This window comes from Aulonocara sp. 'chitande type north' Nkhata Bay, linkage group LG19 (assembly GCF_057382095.1).
Source record: "Aulonocara sp. 'chitande type north' Nkhata Bay isolate Kocher_YH1m ecotype deep benthic linkage group LG19, A_spYH_male_GT1.1, whole genome shotgun sequence".
In the NCBI taxonomy this organism is placed as follows: Eukaryota; Metazoa; Chordata; class Actinopteri; order Cichliformes; family Cichlidae; genus Aulonocara; species Aulonocara sp. 'chitande type north' Nkhata Bay.
The window spans coordinates 10621147-10644906 of record NC_141362.1 but is presented as its reverse complement, the minus strand read 5'-3'; the positions used below and the strand labels follow the sequence as shown (position 1 = coordinate 10644906).

Sequence of the window (23760 nt, the reverse complement as noted above, 5' to 3'; positions counted from 1 at the left end):
CTGAAATGACGGTTTCCCAAACATTGTAGCCTACAGTTGGACTCAGAGAGGTTACCACTGATTGGCCGAGGCAGCTCACAGCGGTGCTTGGTTCTCAGCCTGTTCTGGGAGAGAACCCAGGCAGAACCAGCTCTGTAACTTCTTCCTGTGAGGCTCTTCACCTCCACTCTCAAAACCAACCAAGAGCCGGCACCACGTCAGTGAAAAACCTGAGTTAAATATGATCAACCAAACCCACAGGTCAAAGGTCAGGCGCTGCATTCAGGTCATACTGGAGTAACTGCTCTGTCTGATTTTAACAGTACCGACACGGCGTCCTGAATGCAGCGTGGCTCGTTGTCCTGAATTCCCCCCCCTTCTTGTCACACCTGCATGCCCATAAAAAAGGGGGCGTGTCTTTCCTCTTTGGGCAGGTGTGATTCCAGGCGTTAGAGTGTGGTGCAGCACCTGGGCGGGGCTTCTGATCTGACTAAACGTGACGCTGATGCTCTGGTGCCAACACTATCTTTAAGTCCTCTGGCTTGGTTTCCAGAAACTTCCCAGTTACCTCAAATGCACCGTATATATACAGCATATATGAGTGGCTCGTGCTGCGTCCGTGTCACATGGGAATGGTGTGATGATGTTTGGCTGTTCGTTCAAAGAAATTCCTAAAATAGTAAATAATGCTTGCCGTTCGGCAGCTCGCGTTTACGGCAGCTCACTTACGACACAAACGCAGCATCAGCGCGCGTCCTGCCGCCTGCCCAAGGAGGACCAATCAAACCCAGATAGATCCATCAGAGCGAGCAGAAGCAGGTTGTTGAGAAACTGCCTTTGTACCGAGTGATTCGTAACACTGGGCTGAACTCAGTGTCACACTGCACACACTATAAACTATGACCAGCACTTGTAATGAAGCAATGACACAGCATTCTACTACTACTGTATAAATATGATGAAGAGGATGTTTTTCTGTAATATTATTGAACCTGAAGATGAATTAATAAAAATAATCCTGATTATTCTGTAACTGCTGTTTGGCTCGCTCGCTTCATTCATAACAGCACTCGTCTGAGAGCGCTTCACGCTGTCAGGGACGGTAAACGTCACATCTTGTCAGTGTGAAGAGCTTTAACTGCACATTTAATCCCTCAAATAATTTAATCTGAGAGAAAAGCGCTGTTTTTCTATATGATAACACAATGCTGATGTAGGAAATGAAAGACCTCTGTCAGGTGTAGACTTAAAGAAACAGCTCTGGTCGCTTATTTCCCAGATTCGCAGTAATTATAAATAAAGTTTTGCAATAAATTATGAAGAAATGTGAACTTTTCAGATAAACCATTATTAGTCCCACATGTATGAAATTTGTTTTTTTCAGAACATTAAAAATGTTATTATGATGAAATATTTAAAAATAAGAATTTTTCTTAGATTCTTTTCCTATAATATTACCTTTTTATAAATAATGAGTACTTCAGGCTTCCATACTGCATGTTTAAAGGCAGGTAGGAACCATCCAGCAGGAACCTTTTGTTGCTGCGCTCGTTCTCCTCACCTGAACATTCGTCACATTTTTCTCTCAAATATAAATTTTTATTCGTGTTTTGAGTTTAATAAAATTATTGATTTTAATAACTGAATATTAAGCTTAGTTTTAGCCTCATGTTGAACGTGTTTATTTTTTTAATTTACATGAAAAATCGCAAAAATATCGGAGAGAATCTGCTGCTCTGTGCGCATGCGTCCTTCAGTCCGTCACTCGGAGGTTCCCCTCAGGCAGCTCGGAGCTCTGGTGAAAAACTGTCCTCCTGCTGCTGTAAAGGGAAACTGAGCGCTGCTGCTCGGGAGGCTGAAGAAGAACATCTCCAGGAGAACAGAGGGACCCTCATCAGAGGGCGGGAACAAGGCGCTAACCGGGCTAGCCGTTAGCAGCAGCAGTCCGTTTAAAGTGCTGTTTTATCAGGTAGGTTTGTTCATCATGTCACTAAAGCCCGGGTAACCTCTGCTATCTGAAGCGTTACTAAACCAGCCAACCTAAGCTGAACGGTACACCTGTAAGGTCACATTGAAAGAATAACACGTGAGCGCCGGAGGAGCTTTAAAAGAGGCGGACCACGAAGTGCGCTAAAATGGAGGATTTATGAATGGAGTCTGGTATGTTAGCATTACTGCTAATTGTCGCCCTGTTTCCCCTCCCACAGAGTCCGAATCATGGCGGTCCAGGTGTCCGAGTCCGACCAGATCAAACAGGTAAGTGACCCCAAGAGTTTTCATGTCGACTCTGAGAAAAGAGGCTCAGAATTCAGAGGCACAAAGTCCGGTTACTGTGGCCTCCAGGGTCCATAGAAAGCCCGCACTGAACTATACAGCAAGGAGGCCTGTGAGGGACAAAACAGGAGAGAGCGACAGAACCGTAGGTAAAAATAAATAGATAAAAATAGAATCAATCAAAACAAACTCAAATACCGTCAATGCCAGAACACTGTGGCAGCTTATTGGGACCAATACTGGAGTGAGAATGTGTGGAGATATAGATATAGATGTATATCTATGTGCAACAGAAAGTGCACATGTAAAACTGCAGTGTTAAGCGATGCGGTTGAAAAATTTGGGTGCGCCTAAAGGCGCACCAGTGCAACCGTGGCAAAAAGTTAGTCTAGAGCTCTGCATATTATATATTTTAATTTGAAATAATAAGATTAGTATAAAGCAAGAAAATACAACCGAATCACAATTTAGATATGGAAAAAGTAGGAAAAACATTTTAGGTCAAAAGATAAAGTTTAAGAAGTTAACTTCGTACAAAATCAAGTGATACAGGAAATGGTTTAAAAAGTAAATAAACGTAAAAACAGCAGAGTCTGAGGAAAGCATGACAAACATTTGAGTATTTAAACAATTAAAAAAGACTGAAAAAAACAAAAGGAATTTATCTGAAAGTTTTTTTATTATGACATCATAATCCCAAAAGTCGCCCCGTCGGTTGACCTGGACGTTTTCAGCGGAAGAAACATTTGAATTCATACATTAATGAGAAAAGTTCTTTAAACTAAAAGTCACAGCTTTGATCCAGTGGCATCGCTCTGATCGTTTTAACCTGCAGCAGGAAGCCTCTGTCGCACACGCAGGTCTGAGTTAATACATTTGAGCTCCCACCTTGGCTCTTTAGAGCAGCTTCACAGTCTTGGAGCACTTTGAAGAAAACCAAAACTGTTGACTGCATCAGTAAAACTGAGCGTGCCTGAAGCAGCGAGAGGACGGAGGTTAAAACCTGTTTGAGGAAATTTCTTCCCAGACCTGAACCTCGGATCCTTCTCGGTCGTCTCTCAGATTGTTTTGCTGAGTTGCTGCTCTGCAGCAGTTTTCTGAGCTGTGTCTGTTTCCTGTGTTCAGTTTAAGGAGTTTCTGGGGACGTACAACAAGGTGACGGAGAACTGCTTCATGGACTGCGTCCGAGACTTCACCACAAGAGACGTGAAGCCCGAGGAGGTAAAAAAAAAAAGATGATTGGATGACGGAAACATGTGAGTGAAGGAACATCTGGATAAAATCCTCACAGCTGTTTGTGTTTCAGTCGAGCTGCTCCGAGTCGTGCCTGCAGAAGTACCTGAAGATGACTCAGAGGATCTCCATGCGTTTCCAGGAGTATCACATCCAGCAGAACGAGGCTCTGGCGGCTAAAGCTGGCCTGCTGGGACAGCCGCGCTGACCCTGAACCTGGGCCAGGCTGGGCCGTGCTGGTCCAGCAGATCCTCCGGCGCTGTAAAAACAGACTCTGAAGCTGCGCGTGAGGACGTTTTGTTGTAGTTTCTGACCTGAAGCTCCGCCCCTTCAGATTCTATCTGCAGGGTTAGTCGGCTGTTCTGTGCATCATGGGAAATGTAGTTTCAGATTCTTTATTAACATGCAGAATATTCATTTAATGTGCACATTTGTCTTTTTATTGAACACAACGACCGACCGATGTGGTGATGATGATGATGATGATGATGAGCTGACTTCATTTTTCATGTGTGGAAATAAAAATAATCCGACATCAGGAATGTGTGGATGTTTTCATCCCTGTTAGGAAGTGCTTTACTGCATCCGGCCTCAGTCTGGCTCTGCTGCAGATCACACAGTCCTGAGAAACGTTCATTTTCTTTTTGTTTACTGTATTTTTAACAACATGCAAAAAGTAACAAAGTTACTCAGTTACTTTTAAAGTGTTTTGCCTGCATTTAACATGAAATGTACTGTGTCTTGCATCATGATTCAGATCATTACCAAATACAATCAAACTCAGAATGATGAGGTCAGATTCTGAATGCAGGTCTTTTATTTTGAGTGTTTGGATTGTGATGTTCGCTCAGTGTGGAGCAAACTGCTTTAAAGACAAGTGCGGTTTCATCAGGATGGACGTGTTTCTATTCAGTTTGGTTTTTATTGAAAAGTAAAAACTAAAATCTTTGTCGTTTTACATTTTTGTGTGGACTTCCTCTGCTTTGTTATTTTAAAAGAAGTCTGTTCAAAGTTTTTACTTCATTTTGTTCCCAAAGTGAAGGAGGAAGTCTTTCCTGACAATAGAACCATGAGGCAAATGGAGTTTAGTTTGGTCTTTATTGGCTTTTTTCTGTACAGCTCGGCATGAACGGTTTCACATTGCAACAGGAAGTCCAGCACGGCGGCTGACAATAAATAACAAGATGACTGACGGCTCGGTCACCAATTCAGTGACGACGATCAAACGGGAAGTGTGAAGCCGGCCCGAGCAGGCAGCCGGAGCACGGAGAGAAGAAGAGCAGCGCATCCTCGGAGCATCAGTCGTACTCGGCGTCTTTGTCCGACTTCTGTCCTGCGAACGGGCGTCTGTTCCTCTGAACCTGCAGCTGGAAACACACCAAACAGTCAGAACATCTCACACCTTCAGCGCCACAGCCGCCGTCTGTGAGGGCGGGGACACTGAGCGATCAGAGGCAAAACTTCTGCAAACGTGCAGAAGATATCATAAAAGTGATCTGGTTTAATCCAGATGATCGGAGGAACACAGAGGTTTTCTGACTTGACCACTGCTGCTTCAAAGAGACCACAGCGACTCCATTACCCAGAAGCCCTTGCTTTGGTGACATTGGTCTTACCTTGGCGCCCTCGAGCACGTGCGGGTCCTTCTGCAGAGCGTTGTTGAGTCCTTCCTCGGAGGAGAAGCCGATCCAGCAGAAGCCTCTGTGGAAGCCCGTTTCTTTATCCTGAGGACACACAGAGACGTCACTGACGTGCAGGCGCGCGCACGCACACACACACACACAGACGCGCACACACACACACACTGCCACCACCTGCTGCTCACATCGTCATCTCAGGCAGTGCTGACACACTAAAAACATGCAGAGCTGAATTGAGGCATGTGTGTGGCTGTGAGGCTACAGGTGATCACTTCCTGTCGGGTCATGTGACTGTGTGACACTGAGTGATGTCAGTTATGATTACTTACAAACGGCAGCAGGCACTTCTTCACGGCTCCAAACTGCCCGAAGTACTCCTTCATCTCCTCTGAAACACACACAGGAACACGTCAGTCCGAACACCTGAGTGTCTGCACCTCACCTGTCCTGCTTCCTCTCACATCCTCTCACATCTGCCGTCATCTAGTGCTTCGAGTGGGTAGTGTCTCACACATCACAGCCTGTCCAGCCCCTCCCTCGACCCCACGGAGGATGCCATCACCCTTCACACAGCGCTGAGCTATCTGGAGAACAGGAAGAGCTCCATGAGGATGCTCAACACCAAACTGGACCACCTTCAGATTCCCTGATCCTGGGATCCAGAGAATAACCTGAAGCTGAACATCCTTAAAACCAAAGAACTTATAATGGACCTCAGGAGGCACAGACAGGTCCACTTCCCCCCTCATTATAAACGGAGAACGGGTAGAATCTGTTTCCACCTTCAGGTTTCTGGACACCCACATCTCCCCTGATCTCACCTCCGACCTACAACACCATCGCCGTGGTAAAGGAGGCCCAGCAGTGGCAGCACGTCCTTGGTGTCCTGAGGAAGAAGAACCTGGACCTGCTGCTGGCCTTCTACTGCTCCTCAGTTGAGAGCGTGCTCTCCTCATTCAGGTCACTCACACACAGACTGTTCACACCAAGTCTTTTCTACCTCGGAGCACTTTGCTCTCCACTGTGGGCCTTCCTGTTGTTTCTCTACATATTCCTCCTTATTTATTCCTGTTGTCTACTTTTTATATTTTATTCCTGCACAGCGGTGGAGCACCCACAGTTACAATAAACGCATATTCTATTCTATTCGTGCTTCAGAGTGTGGACGGAAGCTCAGGATCAGTCAGAGGATCACTCAACTGTGACTCAAGCAAAACTGCTCTGACGTCATCAGCGTGGCCTGTATTAAGGGCAGTCTTTTAACGTGAACTGCCTCAGGTAAAACACCGGTAAGCTGCAGACACGTGACTGACCTACCGGACACCTTAGTGCACGTTAAATTCTTCCCTTCTTCGCGTGCTAATCTACCTGACGATAATCGACACGCGTGATCGGCTGCACACGTCACATGTCGTCACTAAAATCAAACCTGACTGATTGATAATGAGCAGACTCACTGGTGGCCACAGTCCACGGCACTTTGGACACGAACACCTCGAACACTTTCTTGGACGCCGCCATGTTGCTCCCTCTGACCTGTGACGTAATTGTGCGTTCAGGGCCCTGGGTAGCGTCTGATTGGTGGGTGCAGGAGTTTAAATATGTGAATTCTTTCAAGCCTAACTTTGAACAAATTTATTTTTCAGAGTTGGTTGTTCTTCCGTTTTTCTCTCAAATCCTTTTAACCAATATTTCGACGTGTCTGCATTTTATTTGTAATCTATTTCTTATTCCTGATCAAGGCTCTGAATAAAATCATTTTTAAGAAAAAATGATTTCCGAGGTTCAGTAAATGCAGCTTCGATCACGTGATTGAGCACCGTGACCCGCGTGCACAGTGACATTGAAACATGTTACAGTTTGTCTCTCCCCGCTCGCGCTGTTAACTGTTTAAATATCTGTTTGTTTGTTTGTTTGTTTGTTTGTTTGTTTGTTTTGTTCTTTCATTTTTGTTAGTTTTTACTTCCGGAGCAGGGCGTGCAAGACAGTGACGTCATGGCTAAGATGGCAGCCTCCATGGTGGAGGGTGGAGAGGATTCGTTTCGGAAGATATTCAAGTTTTACAGGAGAAGGAACCCCCCGCCGGACCTTAGCGACGTCATCGACTTTTCCAGGTGTGCGCCCGGTGAACAGGTGAGAGCAAAGCGCGCTCCCGGCGTCTAGCAGCCATCTTTCTCCTTGTTCTTCTTCATGGGTCAGTTTGAAGTTTGACTTCTCTGACCAACAAAGTGAACAGTTCCACAGGTTACCTCCACCTGCCCTCACCTGTCCACTTTCATTTCTGATCAAACTCACCTGGATCGATTATTTCATCGATCATACCGATGACTGTGTGTCACAGAGGGAAGTTTGAAGGTGGACTGGTTCAGGTCTGCTGAAGAACAGGTGCAGACAGCACCTGAGCGAAAATGATTTTACAACCCTGACGTCTGCTAATGATGTGTGTGCAGTGTTGGGAAGGTTACTTTTAAAATGTATTCCATTACAGAATACAGAATACATGCCCCAAAATGTATTCTGTAACGTATTCCGTTACGTTACTCAATGACAGTAACGTATTCTGAATACTTTGGATTACTTAATATATTATCATGCTTTTTACAACAACGTGAATGTACTATTGCTGTGTGATTTATTACTATTACTGAAGGTCCGCGACTCCGAACTGTAGTAAAGGGACCTCTGACTAATACGGCGGGGTCCCTGTCGGCTCGTAGCCGAAAACTAGCTCTACTTTGTTGTGTGGGTCAATTTTTCTTGCGAGAGACAGAGAGAGGCGTTGAAAGACTGCTCCAACGGAACTTATTGTTTTCGGAGGAAAACACGAACACGGTGTACAGTCGAGTCTTAATAGCTTACTTACAACTGGGCTCGTCAGGCACTCTTCTTGGCTGAAGTGGTTATTATTATATTTACATGCTTCCAGCTCCCGTTTTTCCTCGATGACAACTCGTACCTTTCCACTCCCCTTTTTCTCCCTCCTCGCGCTCACAGACCCATAACGTGTATGGCAGTCCATTCTCCCTGCAACACGGACTACACTGCCCATGATGCTACATTCTTTAGAGCTATGCTTGTAGCATTCTGCCTGTTAGCTTAGCACAACAACAACAACAACAACGAAAAGGCGCTCTCTCACCCAGGAAACACACAGTCGCAGAGAGAGAGAGAGCGTCGCCCTGTAACCATGGCAACCGTAACGCTGCCGCCTGGAACAAAAGAACGTAGCTGTCAAACAAAACCCAAACAGTCCTGACCCGCGACAAAATGAAACAGGAAAGTACCGCAGTGTAATCCATTTATTTCAACAAAGTAACTGTACTCTGAATACCACCTTTTTAAACGGTAACTGTAACGGAATACAGTTACTCATATTTTGTATTTTAAATACGTAACATGTATTCCGTTACTCCCCAACACTGTGTGTGTGTGTGTAGATTGTTCCAGTTAACCTCGACACCGCCGCGGTGAGCGATGTGGAAGCCACTAGAGTCGGATTACAGCCCGTCAGAGAGTGGCGAGCCTTCGGCCTGCGAGGACACCCAGGTACACGCTCACGTCAGAGTTTAAATAAAGTTTGGATGCGTGCGGTCTGGTTCAATTCAGTCCGGCTGTAAAGAACCAAATAACAGCGACAGTTGCCTCGCGGCGCCTCGTACTGTGAGGTAAAGCATAGGGAGAAGCCAGCTCTGAGGCAGGTTACTGAGAGTTGGTCTCATTTTTCCATGTTTCAGGAACTGAAGTGTTTTTAGTCTAGCTCAGTAGAATGGTCTCGACTGTAATGGACAGTTCTGATTGGCTGTCCACTGGGAACGTAATGTCAGCATCGTCTTCATCCAGCGAGGACTCGCTGGATGAAGACGATGCTCTGCATTCACTCTGCTCTGGCCTGCTGCTGAACACACGAGCTGCTTTATGTCTTTGTTACCTGCTTCATCTGAAGATGGCCCATGAACTGGACCGAGTTTAGTGCTCTGGGTACACGAGGATGATGATGATGATGATGATGATGATGATGATGATTCTGTACTCTTCCTCGTCCAGGGTTCATCTTCATCTCCGATCCGTTCCTGCGCGGCACGCAGCCGTTCTGGCTCCGACAGTGTCTGAAGATTTACCCTCAGAAACCAAACATCTGCAACCTGGACAAGCACATGTCCCCCTTAGAGACTCAGGACATCTGGGGACAGAGTGTGCACAGCCTGAGGTGAGACTCACAGGTGTGTACAGGTACGTGCTGCACAGGTCACAGCAGGAGGAGCTCGACCTCTCGATGAAGGTAAACAGTCTACTACCAGCAGGGGTCACTGCGACACCACCACAGCCACCAGCTGCTCAGGTGTATCTGCGCCTGGTCATGTGTGCGTGTTTGGAGGTGGCGGTCTGAGCATGGCTAAAGACCATCAGAGCTCTGAGTTTACAGCTGATTTTCAAACCGTTTCGCTTCTTCCAAATCCTCAAATTATGCAAATGACCCCGTTTAAAATGCCGCTTTTTCTCCCCCAACATTCCTCTAACATTCCTCTGATCTTCCCCCAATGTTCCTCGAACGTTCCTCAGACATTTCTCCAATGTTCCTCAGATTTTTCCCAAATGTTCCTCTGACATTCACCTGATGTTCCGCTGATGTTGACAGGAGCGCAGATTGTTTCTTTAACCTGATGTTCGTATTGCCATCGTTGGTGTCAAGCAGCTGCTTTTTGTGACCTTCTGCTGTGAAAGCTGAGAGTGAAGTGAAAAAGTGAGGAAGGGTTAGTGTTTATGAGAGTGCAAACAAAACCTCGGAGCCTCTGTTTCCTATTTTATGCAAGAAAAAGCAACTCAAGTGTTTAATTACTGAAAATCCTTGGTGCTCGACTGCTGCAGTGTCTAATGAATTCAGTGCCACCAGGTGGCGCTGTTTTAAAGTCTGCTGTTGTTTGCAGGTTTGGGGAGCTCAGCTGCTGTCGGATCTTTGAACAAACTGTGTGCCCTCGTCTTCCTCTTTAACCTATTTCAGAATCAGCATACTTTACTGATCCCTAAGGAAATTATGTGGTTACAGTTGCTCCAGTACAGTAACAGACCAGACTATTTAACAATGCAATGTGTTCCAGATCTAAGATTTAAGAAATAACACAATATGTAAAACTTTGATCCGCAGATCTTCTCCGGCTGGAAAACGAGAAGCGCGGACTCTCCTGGAGCGGCTGCGCTGGGTCACACTGGGCTATCATTACAACTGGGACACAAAGGTGAGCATCTGCTTCACCTCTTCGCTGCTGCTCCTCCAGCAGCACAGGCGGGGACGGTTTCAGAGCAAACGTTTGCCACGGTCTGTTGTGGCGCCCTTTCTCTTCATCTCACTCCTCCCCTCCTGTTTGCAGACGTACTCTCCCAGCAGTCACACTCCTTTCCCACGTGACCTCCACCTCCTCTCCGCTCACGTGACAGCTGCCTGCGGCTTCCCTGGCTTTATCTCGGAAGCGGGAATCCTCAACTATTACCGATCAGACTCTTCTCTGGGAATCCACGTGGACGAGTCGGAGCTGGACCACACTCGACCGCTGCTGTCGTTTAGGTGGGACGCTTGTTTTTTCACCGTCGTTATGCGAAGGACATGTTTGAATTCCCTGTTTTTCCGTGTTGTCTTTACAGTTTTGGTCAGTCAGCCATCTTTCTCCTGGGCGGCCCCCACAGACAGGACCCCCCCAGAGCCATGCTCATGCACAGTGGGGACGTGATGGTGATGTCAGGGCCCAGCCGCCTTCTGTACCACGCAGTCCCACGAATCCTCCCCGCACCTCCGGGGCGTCTGGCATTAGAGACGGGGGGAAGCATCCAGACCCCCCCACCACAGGAAGGCTCCGTGGTGGAGCCGGTGTCCGAGGAGGAATGGGCTGTCTGCTCCAGGTACATCCAGAGCTCCAGAGTGAATGTGACTGTCAGACAGGTGCTGGCACCTGGACAGAAATTTCCAGAAACTCCCCGTTCTCACCAAACCACGGACACTGGACAGACGGACGGATACGATGATGGAGAGAACGGAAAGAGGAAGAGGAGCAGCAGTGACTCTCCTTATGCTGCAGAGACTCACTGAGGGCACTTACAGCACGGGCCTCCATGAAGGACGGCTTCTGCTTGGTTACTGGGTTTATTTGTTAAAGGATTTATGTGGGTCAGTGTGTAGATGCTGCCAGAGACGGGACGAGACCCGATCTAAAGATGAACTCTTAGGAGTCGGTGCTAATCTGGATCTGTTAATCTGTTAAAATGATTGTTTAACGATTGTGTGAATACAGTCCATGATTCAGTGAGCAGTAGTCATGAAGAAAGAAGATATAATCCAGTACCCAGATCGAGGTCTATGTATGTATGCAATGTTCTCTCTAAGCTGTGCACATGCGCACTGCTGGCACGTCTCTGCGCACAGAACATCTGCGTTGCGCACAAAAAAATCTAACCTGAATTGAAATTAAAACTTTAACAATTCTGTTTTGCAGTGTGAGTCAGTGACTGGCTGCTCCCATATGGGATCAGAACGATGCCACCGTATCCCATAGTCCAGCCAATGATGCGATTCACATTCGTATATACGCAGCTAACCAATGTGGTTGACAGGCTATGACACGTTAATGACAACGTGTACAACCATTGGAGACGTGAGCAGGACAGACGGAACAACTGACGGGAAAAGTGTGGACTTTATACCAGTTTTTAAATTGTGTTGATCGTTGTTTATATTTACTGCAGGAAGAAATGGTAAAAACATTGTTTTATAAGGAAACGCTCGAAAGCCTGTGAGCAAAAACAAAACCAAAAACACCCTCACTGTGAGAGATTTGCACCATAGTTAGTGTGTAGTGTAGTCAATAGTTTTGTTGTGTGTGTCAGAACAATGATGCAGAACAGCTGATTGTGCTGTAAATAGTTGGAAACACCTTTAAAAAGAAAAAAATTAAAAATTAAAAAAAAAAAAAAATATATATATATATATATATATACATACATACATACATACAGTGGGGCAAAAAAGTATTTAGTCAGCCACCGATTGTGCAAGTTCCCCCACTTAAAATGATGACAGAGGTCAGTAATTTGCACCAGAGGTACACTTCAACTGTGAGAGACAGAATGTGAAAAAAAAATCCATGAATCCACATGGTAGGATTTGTAAAGAATTCATTCGTAAATTAGGGTGGAAAATAAGTATTTGGTCACCTCAAACAAGGAAAATCTCTGGCTCTCACAGACCTGTAACGTCTTCTGTAAGAAGCTTTTCTGTCCCCCACTCGTTACCTGTATGAATGGCACCTGTTTGAACTCATCATCTGTATAAAAGACACCTGTCCACAGCCTCAAACAGTCAGACTCCAAACTCCGCCATGGCCAAGACCAAAGAGCTTTCGAAGGACACCAGGAAAAGTATTGTAGACCTGCACCAGACTGGGAAGAGTGAATCTACAATAGGCAAGCAGCTTGGTGTGAAAAAATCAACTGTGGGAGCAATCATCAGAAAATGGAAGACATACAAGACCACTGATAATCTCCCTCGATCTGGGGCTCCACGCAAGATTTCATCCCGTGGGGTCAAAATGATCATGAGAATGGTGAGCAAAGATCCCAGAACCACACGGGGGGACCTGGTGAATGACCTGCAGAGAGCTGGGACCAAAGTAACAAAGGTCACCATCAGTAACACACTACAACGGCAGGGAATCAAATCCCGCAGTGCCAGACGTGTTCCGCTGCTGAAGCCAGTGCATGTCCAGGCCCGTCTGACGTTTGCCAGAGAGCACATGGATGATACAGCAGAGGATTGGGAGAATGTCATGTGGTCAGATGAAACCAAAGTAAAACTTTTTGGTATAAACTCAACTCGTCATGTTTGGAGGAAGAAGAATACTGAGTTGCATCCCAAGAACACCATACCTACTGTGAAGCATGGGGGTGGAAACATCATGCTATGGGGCTGTTTTTCTGCCAAGGGGACAGGACGACTGATCCGTGTTAAGGACAGAATGAATGGGCCCATGTATCGTGAGATTTTGAGCCAAAACCTCCTTCCATCAGTGAGAACTTTGAAGATGAAACGAGGCTGGGTCTTCCAACATGACAATGATCCAAAACACACCGCCCGGGCAACAAAGGAGTGGCTCCGTAAGAAGCATTTGAAAGTCCTGGAGTGGCCTAGCCAGTCTCCAGACCTCAACCCCATAGAAAATCTGTGGCGGGAGTTGAAAGTCCGTGTTGCTCGGCGACAGCCCCAAAACATCACTGCTCTCGAGAAGATCTGCATGGAGGAATGGGCCAAAATACCAGCTACTGTGTGTGCAAACCTGGTAAAGACCTACAGTAAACGTTTGACCTCTGTTATTGCCAACAAAGGTTATGTTACAAAGTATTGAGTTGTTGTTGTTGTTGTTGTTTTGTTATTGACCAAATACTTATTTTCCACCCTGATTTACGAATAAATTCTTTACAAATCCTACCATGTGAATTCATGGATTTTTTTTTTCACATTCTGTCTCTCACAGTTGAAGTGTACCTCTGGTGCAAATTACTGACCTCTGTCATCATTTTAGGTGGGGGAACTTGCACAATCGGTGGCTGACTAAATACTTTTTTGCCCCACTGTATATGTGTATGTATATATATATATATATATATACATACACACACACACACACACACACACACACACACACACACACACACACACACACACACACATTGGGTGAATGTGCAGTAGTAGCAGCAAGCAGGTGAATTCTGTACATTAATATGAATAGACATCTGACTATTTTACAGGATAGACAATATAAACATATTTAAAATTAAAGGAATTGAAATGTACATTGTGCCTTGATTTAGTGTCTGGAAGAGTCCTGTCTCAGTCAATTATAGATCATGTGAGAGGGCGGGTGTGTGTGTTTAGGGCACGGGTGGCTTGGGGATAGAAGCTCCTCTTGAGTCTCTCTGTCCTTGCCCGGAAGATGCGGAACCTTCTACCAGATTGCAGAAGTTGGAACAGTTTGTGGGACGGGTCCTTCAGTATCTGCGCTGCTCTAGTCCGGCATCTCCTGGTGTAGGTGTCCTGAAGCGGGGGGAGAGCAATCCTGCAGCAGCGTTCTGCTGTACGGATCACTCTCTGGAGAGCTTTTTGGTCCTTCACACAGCTGTTCCCAAACCACGATGTCATGTCATCATCAAGGACTCCAGTCACCCCAGCCATAAACTGTTCAGACTACTTCCATCAGGAAGGAGGTTCTGCAGCATCCGGTCCCGAACCAGCAGACTGAGAGACAGCTTTTTCCACCAGGCCATCAGACTGCTGAACACGTCATAGACACCTCACCTTCACTACTGGAACTTTAACATTATGCACTCCATACTGTACAGTAATGCCACTGTTTTGCACATGTCTCAACTCTGTATATTTTTATATATTTTATTTATTGTTTACTCTATTTAATTTGTAAAATATGTGTATACACACACACACACACACACACACACGTAGAAAAATATTTAGTATACACATCCAGAAATGCATATACTATTATATATTGTACATATATTTATTAGTTTCAGATGTAGCCATTCTTGTATTTTGCTTGTTTACATTATTGTATTTTGCACAACTCTGTTGCTTGTGAAGCTCGCACACAAGAATTTCACTCACATGTACTGTACCAATGTACCTGCACATGTGATGTGACAATAAAAGTGATTTGATTTGATTTGATGTTCTGTGTGAGGATGCTCTCCACAGCACCTGTATAGAAAATCCTGAGGATCTTTGGAGAGACCCTGAACTTCCTCAGTTGTCGTAGGTGATACAGGCGCTGCCTAGGCTTTTTGGTCTGGACCTGAATGTGGGCAGCCCATGTCAGGTCTGAGGAGATGTGAACACCAAGATACTTGAAGGACTGCACACTCTCCACTGGAGCTCCATTGATGATAATGGGCTTGTAGTCTCTGTGCTGACCCCTTCTGAAGTCCACCACCGTTGTTGGAGATGGCACCCAACACCACTGTGTCGTCAGCAAACTTCATAATGGTGTTGGCGCCATGGGTGGCCACACAGTCTGAAGTGTAGTGGGAGTAGAGCAGTGGCGAGAGGACACATCCCTGAGGTGCTCCTGTGTTGATGGTGATGCTGTTGGAGAAGCACCTGCCCACCCTCACCACCTGAGTTCTGCCAGTGAGGAAGTCCAACACCCATGCACACAGACGGCTGTTAAGTCCCAGATCCCTGAGCTTTGTGAACAGTCTGCAGGGCACTATTGTGTTAAACGCTGAACTGTAATCCACAAACAGCATTCGCACATAGTTACCCTGTTTCTTGTCCACATGGCTGAGAGTGGTGTGTAGGACGTGGGCGATGGCATCCTCTGTGGATCTGTTGGATCTGTAGGCAAACTGCAGCGGATCTGTGGTGTCTGGGATGGAGGAGGAGATGATGTTCTTCAGCAGCCTCTCAAACACCTTCATTACTACCGAGGTCAGTGCAACTGGCCGGTAATCGTTCAGGGATGAGGGTTTGCTGTTCATGGGCACAGGGATGATGGTGGATCTTTTGAAGCATATGGGGACCACAGACTTCGCCAGGGACTCGTTGAAGATGTAAGTGAACACACCTGCTAGCTGGTCAGCACAGCAGCGCAGCAGACGGCCGGTGATGCCGTCTGGCCCCGCCGCTTTCCTTGTGTTCACTCTCCTCAGTGCCGCTCGGACATCATGCTCCGCGATGCTGGTCACCGGTCTCTTGCTGATGACGTCACTGTCCTCGGTAGTCAGGTGGTAGATAGCATTAGCCGATGCAGGATTTGAATCCCATCTTGTGTTAATGTTGCCAAGAACTCCTAATACCTGACAACTTCCCTCAATAAGTATGACGGATAGACATCGTAAATTGAAAACGCCAGAAATTGACATTGAAACAAATTACAAAGTCTCCTGAGAAACCAGCAAAAATTGCCATAGCTGACTGTGTTTCAAGTCATCAAGGCGGGAATTGGTTAAAGTTTTCAACCAGCAATAATCACGTCTCAGTAGAACTTCATAGACTATGAAATTGCCTCTGCACAAGAATAACCAGTGAGTTTCAGCTTTTCAGGTGGGTATGAATCAACACTCACATCACTGATGGTGCACTTTCAAATGTTGGGTGATGCAGGAACTAACTGGGTTTGAATTGGGGGATTACTCACGTGATTGGTTGATCATTTGGAAATCCCGCCCATTTATTGGTTCAGTTAATTGTATGCATTGACCAAGAGCAAAGGGTCAATACTTTGCTTCACTCGAAGAAGGACTTTAATCCCATCTTGTGTTAATTTTGTCAAGATCTCCTAATACCTGACAACTTCCCTCAATAAGTATGACGGATAGACATCGTAAATTGAAAACGCCAGAAATTAACATTGAAACAAATGACAAAGTCTCCTGAGAGACCAGCAAAAATTGCCATAGCTGACTGTGTTTCAAGTCATCAAGGCGGGAATTGGTTAAAGTTTTCAACCAGCAATAATCACGTCTCAGTAGAACTTCATAGACTATGAAATTGCCTCAGCACAAGAATGACCATTGAGTTTCAGCTTTTCAGGTGGGTATGAATCAACACTCGCATCACAGTGCTGTCAAATGTTGGGTGATGCAAGAACTGATTGGGTTTGATAATACCAGACACCTTCCCCTCAAAAAAAGCAACGGATAGAAATAGGAAATTGAAAACGCCAGAAATTAACATTGAAACAAATGACAAAGTCTCCTGAGAGACCAGCAAAAATTGCCATAGCTGACTGTTTCAAGTCATCAAGGCGAGTCAACAAGGCAAATCACAGTGCTGTCAAATGTTAAATGATGCAAGAACTGATTGGGTTTGATAATACCAGACACCTTCCCTCAACAAAAGCAACGGATAGAAATAGGAAATTGAAAACGCCAGAAATTAACATTGAAACAAATGACAAAGTCTCCTGAGAGACCAGCAAAAATTGCCATAGCTGACTGTGTTTCAAGTCATCAAGGCGGGAATTGGTTAAAGTTTTCAACCAGCAATAATCACGTCTCAGTAGAACTTCATAGACTATGAAATTGCCTCTGCACAAGAATGACCATTGAGTTTCAGCTTTTCAGGTGGGTATGAATCAACACTCGCATCACAGTGCTGTCAAATGTTGGGTGATGCAAGAACTGATTGGGTTTGATAATACCAGACACCTTCCCTCAACAAAAGCAACAGATAGAAATAGGAAATTGAAAACGCCAGAAATTAACATTGAAACAAATGACAAAGTCTCCTGAGAGACCAGCAAAAATTGCCATAGCTGACTGTTTCAAGTCATCAAGGCGGGAATTGGTTAAAGTTTTCAACCAGCAATAATCACGTCTCAGTAGAACTTCATAGACTATGAAATTGCCTCTGCACAAGAATAACCAGTGAGTTTCAGCTTTTCAGGTGGGTATGAATCAACACTCACATCACTGATGGTGCACTTTCAAATGTTGGGTGATGCAGGAACTAACTGGGTTTGAATTGGGGGATTGCTCACGTGATTGGTTGATCATTTGGAAATCCCGCCCATTTATTGGTTCAGTTAATTGTATGCATTGACCAAGAGCAAAGGGTCAATACTTTGCTTCACTCGAAGAAGGACTTTAATCCCATCTTGTGTTAATTTTGTCAAGATCTCCTAATACCTGACAACTTCCCTCAATAAGGATGACGGATAGACATCGTAAATTGAAAACGCCAGAAATTAACATTGAAACAAATGACAAAGTCTCCTGAGAGACCAGCAAAAATTGCCATAGCTGACTGTGTTTCAAGTCATCAAGGCGGGAATTGGTTAAAGTTTTCAACCAGCAATAATCACGTCTCAGTAGAACTTCATAGACTATGAAATTGCCTCTGCACAAGAATGACCATTGAGTTTCAGCTTTTCAGGTGGGTATGAATCAACACTCGCATCACAGTGCTGTCAAATGTTGGGTGATGCAAGAACTGATTGGGTTTGATAATACCAGACACCTTCCCCTCAAAAAAAGCAACGGATAGAAATAGGAAATTGAAAACGCCAGAAATTAACATTGAAACAAATTACAAAGTCTCCTGAGAGACCAGCAAAAATTGCCATAGCTGACTGTTTCAAGTCATCAAGGCGAGTCAACAAGGCAAATCACAGTGCTGTCAAATGTTAAATGATGCAAGAACTGATTGGGTTTGATAATACCAGACACCTTCCCCTCAACAAAAGCAACGGATAGAAATAGGAAATTGAAAACGCCAGAAATTAACATTGAAACAAATGACAAAGTCTCCTGAGAGACCAGCAAAAATTGCCATAGCTGACTGTGTTTCAAGTCATCAAGGCGGGAATTGGTTAAAGTTTTCAACCAGCAATAATCACGTCTCAGTAGAACTTCATAGACTATGAAATTGCCTCAGCACAAGAATGACCATTGAGTTTCAGCTTTTCAGGTGGGTATGAATCAACACTCGCATCACAGTGCTGTCAAATGTTGGGTGATGCAAGAACTGATTGGGTTTGATAATACCAGACACCTTCCCCTCAACAAAAGCAACGGATAGAAATAGGAAATTGAAAACGCCAGAAATTAACATTGAAACAAATGACAAAGTCTCCTGAGAGACCAGCAAAAATTGCCATAGCTGACTGTGTTTCAAGTCATCAAGGCGGGAATTGGTTAAAGTTTTCAACCAGCAATAATCACGTCTCAGTAGAACTTCATAGACTATGAAATTGCCTCTGCACAAGAATGACCAGTGAGTTTCAGCTTTTCAGCTGGGTATGAATCAACACTCACATCACTGATGGTGCACTTTCAAATGTTGGGTGATGCAGGAACTAACTGGGTTTGAATTGGGGGATTACTCACGTGATTGGTTGATCATTTGGAAATCCCGCCCATTTATTGGTTCAGTTAATTGTATGCATTGACCAAGAGCAAAGGGTCAATACTTTGCTTCACTCGAAGAAGGACTTTAATCCCATCTTGTGTTAATTTTGTCAAGATCTCCTAATACCTGACAACTTCCCTCAATAAGTATGACGGATAGACATCGTAAATTGAAAACGCCAGAAATTAACATTGAAACAAATGACAAAGTCTCCTGAGAGACCAGCAAAAATTGCCATAGCTGACTGTGTTTCAAGTCATCAAGGCGGGAATTGGTTAAAGTTTTCAACCAGCAATAATCATGTCTCAGTAGAACTTCATAGACTATGAAATTGCCTCTGCACAAGAATGACCATTGAGTTTCAGCTTTTCAGCTGGGTATGAATCAACACTCACATCACTGATGGTGCACTTTCAAATGTTGGGTGATGCAGGAACTAACTGGGTTTGAATTGGGGGATTACTCACGTGATTGGTTGATCATTTGGAAATCCCGCCCATTTATTGGTTCAGTTAATTGTATGCATTGACCAAGAGCAAAGGGTCAATACTTTGCTTCACTCGAAGAAGGACTTTAATCCCATCTTGTGTTAATTTTGTCAAGATCTCCTAATACCTGACAACTTCCCTCAATAAGTATGACGGATAGACATCGTAAATTGAAAACGCCAGAAATTAACATTGAAACAAATGACAAAGTCTCCTGAGAGACCGGCAAAAATTGCCATAGCTGACTGTGTTTCAAGTCATCAAGGCGGGAATTGGTTAAAGTTTTCAACCAGCAATAATCACGTCTCAGTAGAACTTCATAAACTATGAAATTGCCTCTGCACAAGAATGACCAGTGAGTTTCAGCTTTTCAGCTGGGTATGAATCAACACTCACATCACTGATGGTGCACTTTCAAATGTTGGGTGATGCAGGAACTAACTGGGTTTGAATTGGGGGATTACTCACGTGATTGGTTGATCATTTGGAAATCCCGCCCATTTATTGGTTCAGTTAATTGTATGCATTGACCAAGAGCAAAGGGTCAATACTTTTGTTGCGGCTCTTCCAACCAGTGGCCGCGGCAGGATAAACATGAGGACACCGATGACGCGCAACAATTAACGCACAAAACACTTCTGTATCATTTGCTTCTTTATTTACACATGCCACTGTCCAAACTACAAATCAGCACATGGGATCAACTGTCAAACAAACGCACAGAATATCAAATCATTCAAATTGCGGTATGTTGCGCTATGTTGCGCTATGTTGCGGTCAACAGAAAGTTTTGCCTAGTGCTCACCCTACCTTCTGCTCATCACATCAGGTGCTGTGCACAAGTGAGTGCAACCACATTTACCTTATACCACACCCATGAGACACGCCCCACACCCATGCACCAATACAGTGAGTCCATTTAAACCAACCCACTTAGTCAGACGGAAATAACTCACATGGCTCCTACAACTTTGCTTCACTCGAAGAAAGACTTCAATCCCATCTTGTGTTAAATTTGTCAAGATCTCCTAATACCTGACAACTTCCCTCAATAAGTATGACGGATAGACATGGTAAATTGAAAACACCAGAATTTAACATTGAAACAAATGACAAAGTCTCCTGAGAGACCAGCAAAAATTGCCATAGCTGACTGTTTCAAGTCATCAAGGCGAGTCATCAAGGCGCATCACAGCACTGTCAAATGTTAAATGATGCAAGAACTGATTGGGTTTGATAATACCAGACACCTTCCCTCAACAAAAGCAACGGATAGAAATAGGAAATTGAAAACGCCAGAAATTAACATTGAAACAAATGACAAAGTCTCCTGAGAGACCAGCAAAAATTGCCATAGCTGACTGTGTTTCAAGTCATCAAGGCGGGAATTGGTTAAAGTTTTCAACCAGCAATAATCACGTCTCAGTAGAACTTCATAGACTATGAAATTGCCTCTGCACAAGAATGACCATTGAGTTTCAGCTTTTCAGGTGGGTATGAATCAACACTCGCATCACAGTGCTGTCAAATGTTGGGTGATGCAAGAACTGATTGGGTTTGATAATACCAGACACCTTCCCCTCAAAAAAAGCAACGGATAGAAATAGGAAATTGAAAACGCCAGAAATTAACATTGAAACAAATGACAAAGTCTCCTGAGAGACCAGCAAAAATTGCCATAGCTGACTGTTTCAAGTCATCAAGGCGAGTCAACAAGGCAAATCACAGTGCTGTCAAATGTTAAATGATGCAAGAACTGATTGGGTTTGATAATACCAGACACCTTCCCCTCAACAAAAGCAACGGATAGAAATAGGAAATTGAAAACGCCAGAAATTAACATTGAAACAAATGACAAAGTCTCCTGAGAGACCAGCAAAAATTGCCATAGCTGACTGTGTTTCAAGTCATCAAGGCGGGAATTGGTTAAAGTTTTCAACCAGCAATAATCACGTCTCAGTAGAACTTCATAGACTACGAAATTGCCTCTGCACAAGAATGACCAGTGAGTTTCAGCTTTTCAGCTGGGTATGAATCAACACTCACATCACTGATGGTGCACTTTCAAATGTTGGGTGATGCAGGAACTAACTGGGTTTGAATTGGGGGATTACTCACGTGATTGGTTGATCATTTGGAAATCCCGCCCATTTATTGGCTCAGTTAATTGTATGCATTGACCAAGAGCAAAGGGTCAATACTTTTGTTGCGGCTCTTCCAACCAGTGGCCGCGGCAGGATAAACATGAGGACACCGATGACGCGCAACAATTAACGCACAAAACACTTCTGTATCATTTGCTTCTTTATTTACACATGCCACTGTCCAAACTACAAATCAGCACATGGGATCAACTGTCAAAGAAACGCACAGAATATCAAATCATTCAAATTGCGGTATGTTGCGCTATGTTGCGGTCAACAGAAAGTTTTGCCTAGTGCTCACCCTACCTTCTGCTCATCACATCAGGTGCTGTGCACAAGTGAGTGCAACCACATTTACCTTATACCACACCCATGAGACACGCCCCACACCCATGCACCAATACAGTGAGTCCATTTAAACCAACCCACTTAGTCAGACGGAAATAACTCACATGGCTCCTACAACTTTGCTTCACTCGAAGAAAGACTTCAATCCCATCTTGTGTTAAATTTGTCAAGATCTCCTAATACCTGACAACTTCCCTCAATAAGTATGACGGATAGACATGGTAAATTGAAAACACCAGAATTTAACATTGAAACAAATGACAAAGTCTCCTGAGAGACCAGCAAAAATTGCCATAGCTGACTGTTTCAAGTCATCAAGGCGAGTCATCAAGGCGCATCACAGCACTGTCAAATGTTGGGTGATGCAAGAACTGATTGGGTTTGATAATACCAGACACCTTCCCTCAACAAAAGCAACGGATAGAAATAGGAAATTGAAAACGCCAGAAATTAACATTGAAACAAATTACAAAGAGCTTGGCTTGGTATGAAAACAATGGCAGGGCTACAGACGAAAGGTAAAAGCAGCATTACCTTAGAGGGGTTTACCTCTGACAAACATCTGGCAGACAGTCCTAACAGTTTTTACCTTCGTTTTGAGAACTATGATTGTTCTAGGCAGACCAGCACACTGAGGGAAAAGACCATCACTCCCCCATCTATTTGTATTGATGAGACAGGGGTAGCTAATCTTTTTAGACATACCAAAAGCAAGAGTCCTGGACCTGACAACATCTGTGGACAGGTACTGAGAACTTGTGCTGATCAGCTGAGTGGGATTTATCACTATATCTTCTCACTTTCTTTAGAGCTACAGACAGTACCTAAAATTTGGAAACATGCGATCATTGTTCCTGTTGCTAAGGGCAGTTCTCCTAAGGCACTGAATGATTTTAGGCCTGTGGCTCTGACTTCTTTAGTGATGAAGACATTTGAGAAGATAATTAAGAAGGAGATTTTAATGCATGTTGAACACCATCTTGACCCCTTCCAGTTTGCCTATAGAGCAGGGAGAGGTGTGGAGGATGCTGCTGTCACACTCCTGCATCTCTTGTATAAGCATCTTGAGGCCCCCCACACCCATGCAAGATTATTATTTGCTGACTTTTCATCTGCATTTAATACAATTCAACCCCTCTTACTTGCTGACAGGCTTTACAATCATTTCAAGCTTGACACTAGTCTGGTCGGCTGGGTGACAGACTTTCTGACTAATAGGTCACAATGTGTGAGGGTAAATCATGTCTTTTCTGATGTGCTCTCCTCCTCTACTGGATCACCCCAGGATTGTTGCCTCTCTCCCCTTCTGTTCATTCTGTACACAAATGAGTGTCGCAGCAATTTCACAAACAGACACATCCTGAAGTTTGCTGATGACACAGTGATCGTCAGTCTTCTAGTGGGGGACGAGTCAGGCCATGGACAGGTTGTAGATGATTTTGTGAATTGGTGTGATGAGTCCTTCCTCTCACTTAACGTGTCAAAAACTAAAGACATGATTATTGATTTTAGGAAGTCCTCTTATAGCTCATCACCCACTATCATTAAAACTGCCGATATTGGGATCGTTGAGAGTTATAAATATCTAGGTGTGGTACTTGACCATAAACTGTGTTTTGAATCTCATGCTGATGCCACTACTAAAAAAGTTCAACAAAGACTGTTCTTTTTAAGGAAAATGAGATCTTTTAACGTCTCATCTGAGATGTTGTCCTTGTTTTATAGAAGTTTTATCGAATCTGTGA

The 23760-nt window shown here is 44.4% G+C and overlaps 3 protein-coding genes and 11 non-coding genes across 14 annotated transcripts; 2 read left to right on the top strand and 12 right to left on the bottom strand.

Moving 5' to 3' along the window:
* The first annotated feature begins 1719 nt into the window (after window positions 1-1719).
* Window positions 1720-4024, top strand: LOC147306562 (mitochondrial import inner membrane translocase subunit Tim9). Its single transcript, XM_086274523.1, has 4 exons — window positions 1720-1948; window positions 2187-2235; window positions 3379-3474; window positions 3560-4024. Exons 2-4 carry the CDS (start codon window positions 2197-2199, stop codon window positions 3692-3694), a joined length of 270 nt encoding a protein of 89 aa, XP_086130649.1. The 5' UTR covers window positions 1720-1948; window positions 2187-2196; the 3' UTR covers window positions 3695-4024.
* A 541-nt stretch (window positions 4025-4565) lies between these two features.
* On the bottom strand, window positions 4566-6704 carry slirp (SRA stem-loop interacting RNA binding protein). Its single transcript, XM_086274524.1, has 4 exons — window positions 6584-6704; window positions 5456-5514; window positions 5103-5210; window positions 4566-4853 (listed from the first exon to the last, which is right to left on the bottom strand). Exons 1-4 carry the CDS (start codon window positions 6645-6647, stop codon window positions 4785-4787), a joined length of 300 nt encoding a protein of 99 aa, XP_086130650.1. The 5' UTR covers window positions 6648-6704; the 3' UTR covers window positions 4566-4784.
* Window positions 6705-7003: 299 nt separating this feature from the next.
* LOC147306560 (nucleic acid dioxygenase ALKBH1-like) lies at window positions 7004-12182 on the top strand. Its single transcript, XM_086274522.1, has 6 exons — window positions 7004-7259; window positions 8564-8672; window positions 9171-9333; window positions 10270-10360; window positions 10493-10686; window positions 10764-12182. Exons 1-6 carry the CDS (start codon window positions 7122-7124, stop codon window positions 11203-11205), a joined length of 1137 nt encoding a protein of 378 aa, XP_086130648.1. The 5' UTR covers window positions 7004-7121; the 3' UTR covers window positions 11206-12182.
* A 3881-nt stretch (window positions 12183-16063) lies between these two features.
* LOC147306559 (U4 spliceosomal RNA) lies at window positions 16064-16203 on the bottom strand. Its single transcript, XR_015126529.1, has one exon. It is a non-coding gene; the product is annotated as a U4 spliceosomal RNA (small nuclear RNA).
* Window positions 16204-16552: 349 nt separating this feature from the next.
* On the bottom strand, window positions 16553-16692 carry LOC147306558 (U4 spliceosomal RNA). The gene has a single exon (XR_015126527.1). It is a non-coding gene; the product is annotated as a U4 spliceosomal RNA (small nuclear RNA).
* Window positions 16693-17085: 393 nt separating this feature from the next.
* On the bottom strand, window positions 17086-17225 carry LOC147306557 (U4 spliceosomal RNA). Its single transcript, XR_015126524.1, has one exon. It is a non-coding gene; the product is annotated as a U4 spliceosomal RNA (small nuclear RNA).
* Window positions 17226-17409: 184 nt separating this feature from the next.
* On the bottom strand, window positions 17410-17547 carry LOC147306556 (U4 spliceosomal RNA). Its single transcript, XR_015126535.1, has one exon. It is a non-coding gene; the product is annotated as a U4 spliceosomal RNA (small nuclear RNA).
* A 349-nt stretch (window positions 17548-17896) lies between these two features.
* Window positions 17897-18036, bottom strand: LOC147306555 (U4 spliceosomal RNA). The gene has a single exon (XR_015126523.1). It is a non-coding gene; the product is annotated as a U4 spliceosomal RNA (small nuclear RNA).
* A 394-nt stretch (window positions 18037-18430) lies between these two features.
* On the bottom strand, window positions 18431-18570 carry LOC147306554 (U4 spliceosomal RNA). Its single transcript, XR_015126526.1, has one exon. It is a non-coding gene; the product is annotated as a U4 spliceosomal RNA (small nuclear RNA).
* Window positions 18571-18755: 185 nt separating this feature from the next.
* Window positions 18756-18895, bottom strand: LOC147306553 (U4 spliceosomal RNA). Its single transcript, XR_015126522.1, has one exon. It is a non-coding gene; the product is annotated as a U4 spliceosomal RNA (small nuclear RNA).
* Window positions 18896-19244: 349 nt separating this feature from the next.
* Window positions 19245-19384, bottom strand: LOC147306552 (U4 spliceosomal RNA). The gene has a single exon (XR_015126536.1). It is a non-coding gene; the product is annotated as a U4 spliceosomal RNA (small nuclear RNA).
* A 349-nt stretch (window positions 19385-19733) lies between these two features.
* LOC147306551 (U4 spliceosomal RNA) lies at window positions 19734-19873 on the bottom strand. The gene has a single exon (XR_015126528.1). It is a non-coding gene; the product is annotated as a U4 spliceosomal RNA (small nuclear RNA).
* Window positions 19874-20849: 976 nt separating this feature from the next.
* LOC147306550 (U4 spliceosomal RNA) lies at window positions 20850-20989 on the bottom strand. Its single transcript, XR_015126521.1, has one exon. It is a non-coding gene; the product is annotated as a U4 spliceosomal RNA (small nuclear RNA).
* Window positions 20990-21383: 394 nt separating this feature from the next.
* On the bottom strand, window positions 21384-21523 carry LOC147306549 (U4 spliceosomal RNA). Its single transcript, XR_015126525.1, has one exon. It is a non-coding gene; the product is annotated as a U4 spliceosomal RNA (small nuclear RNA).
* Window positions 21524-23760: the final 2237 nt, after the last annotated feature.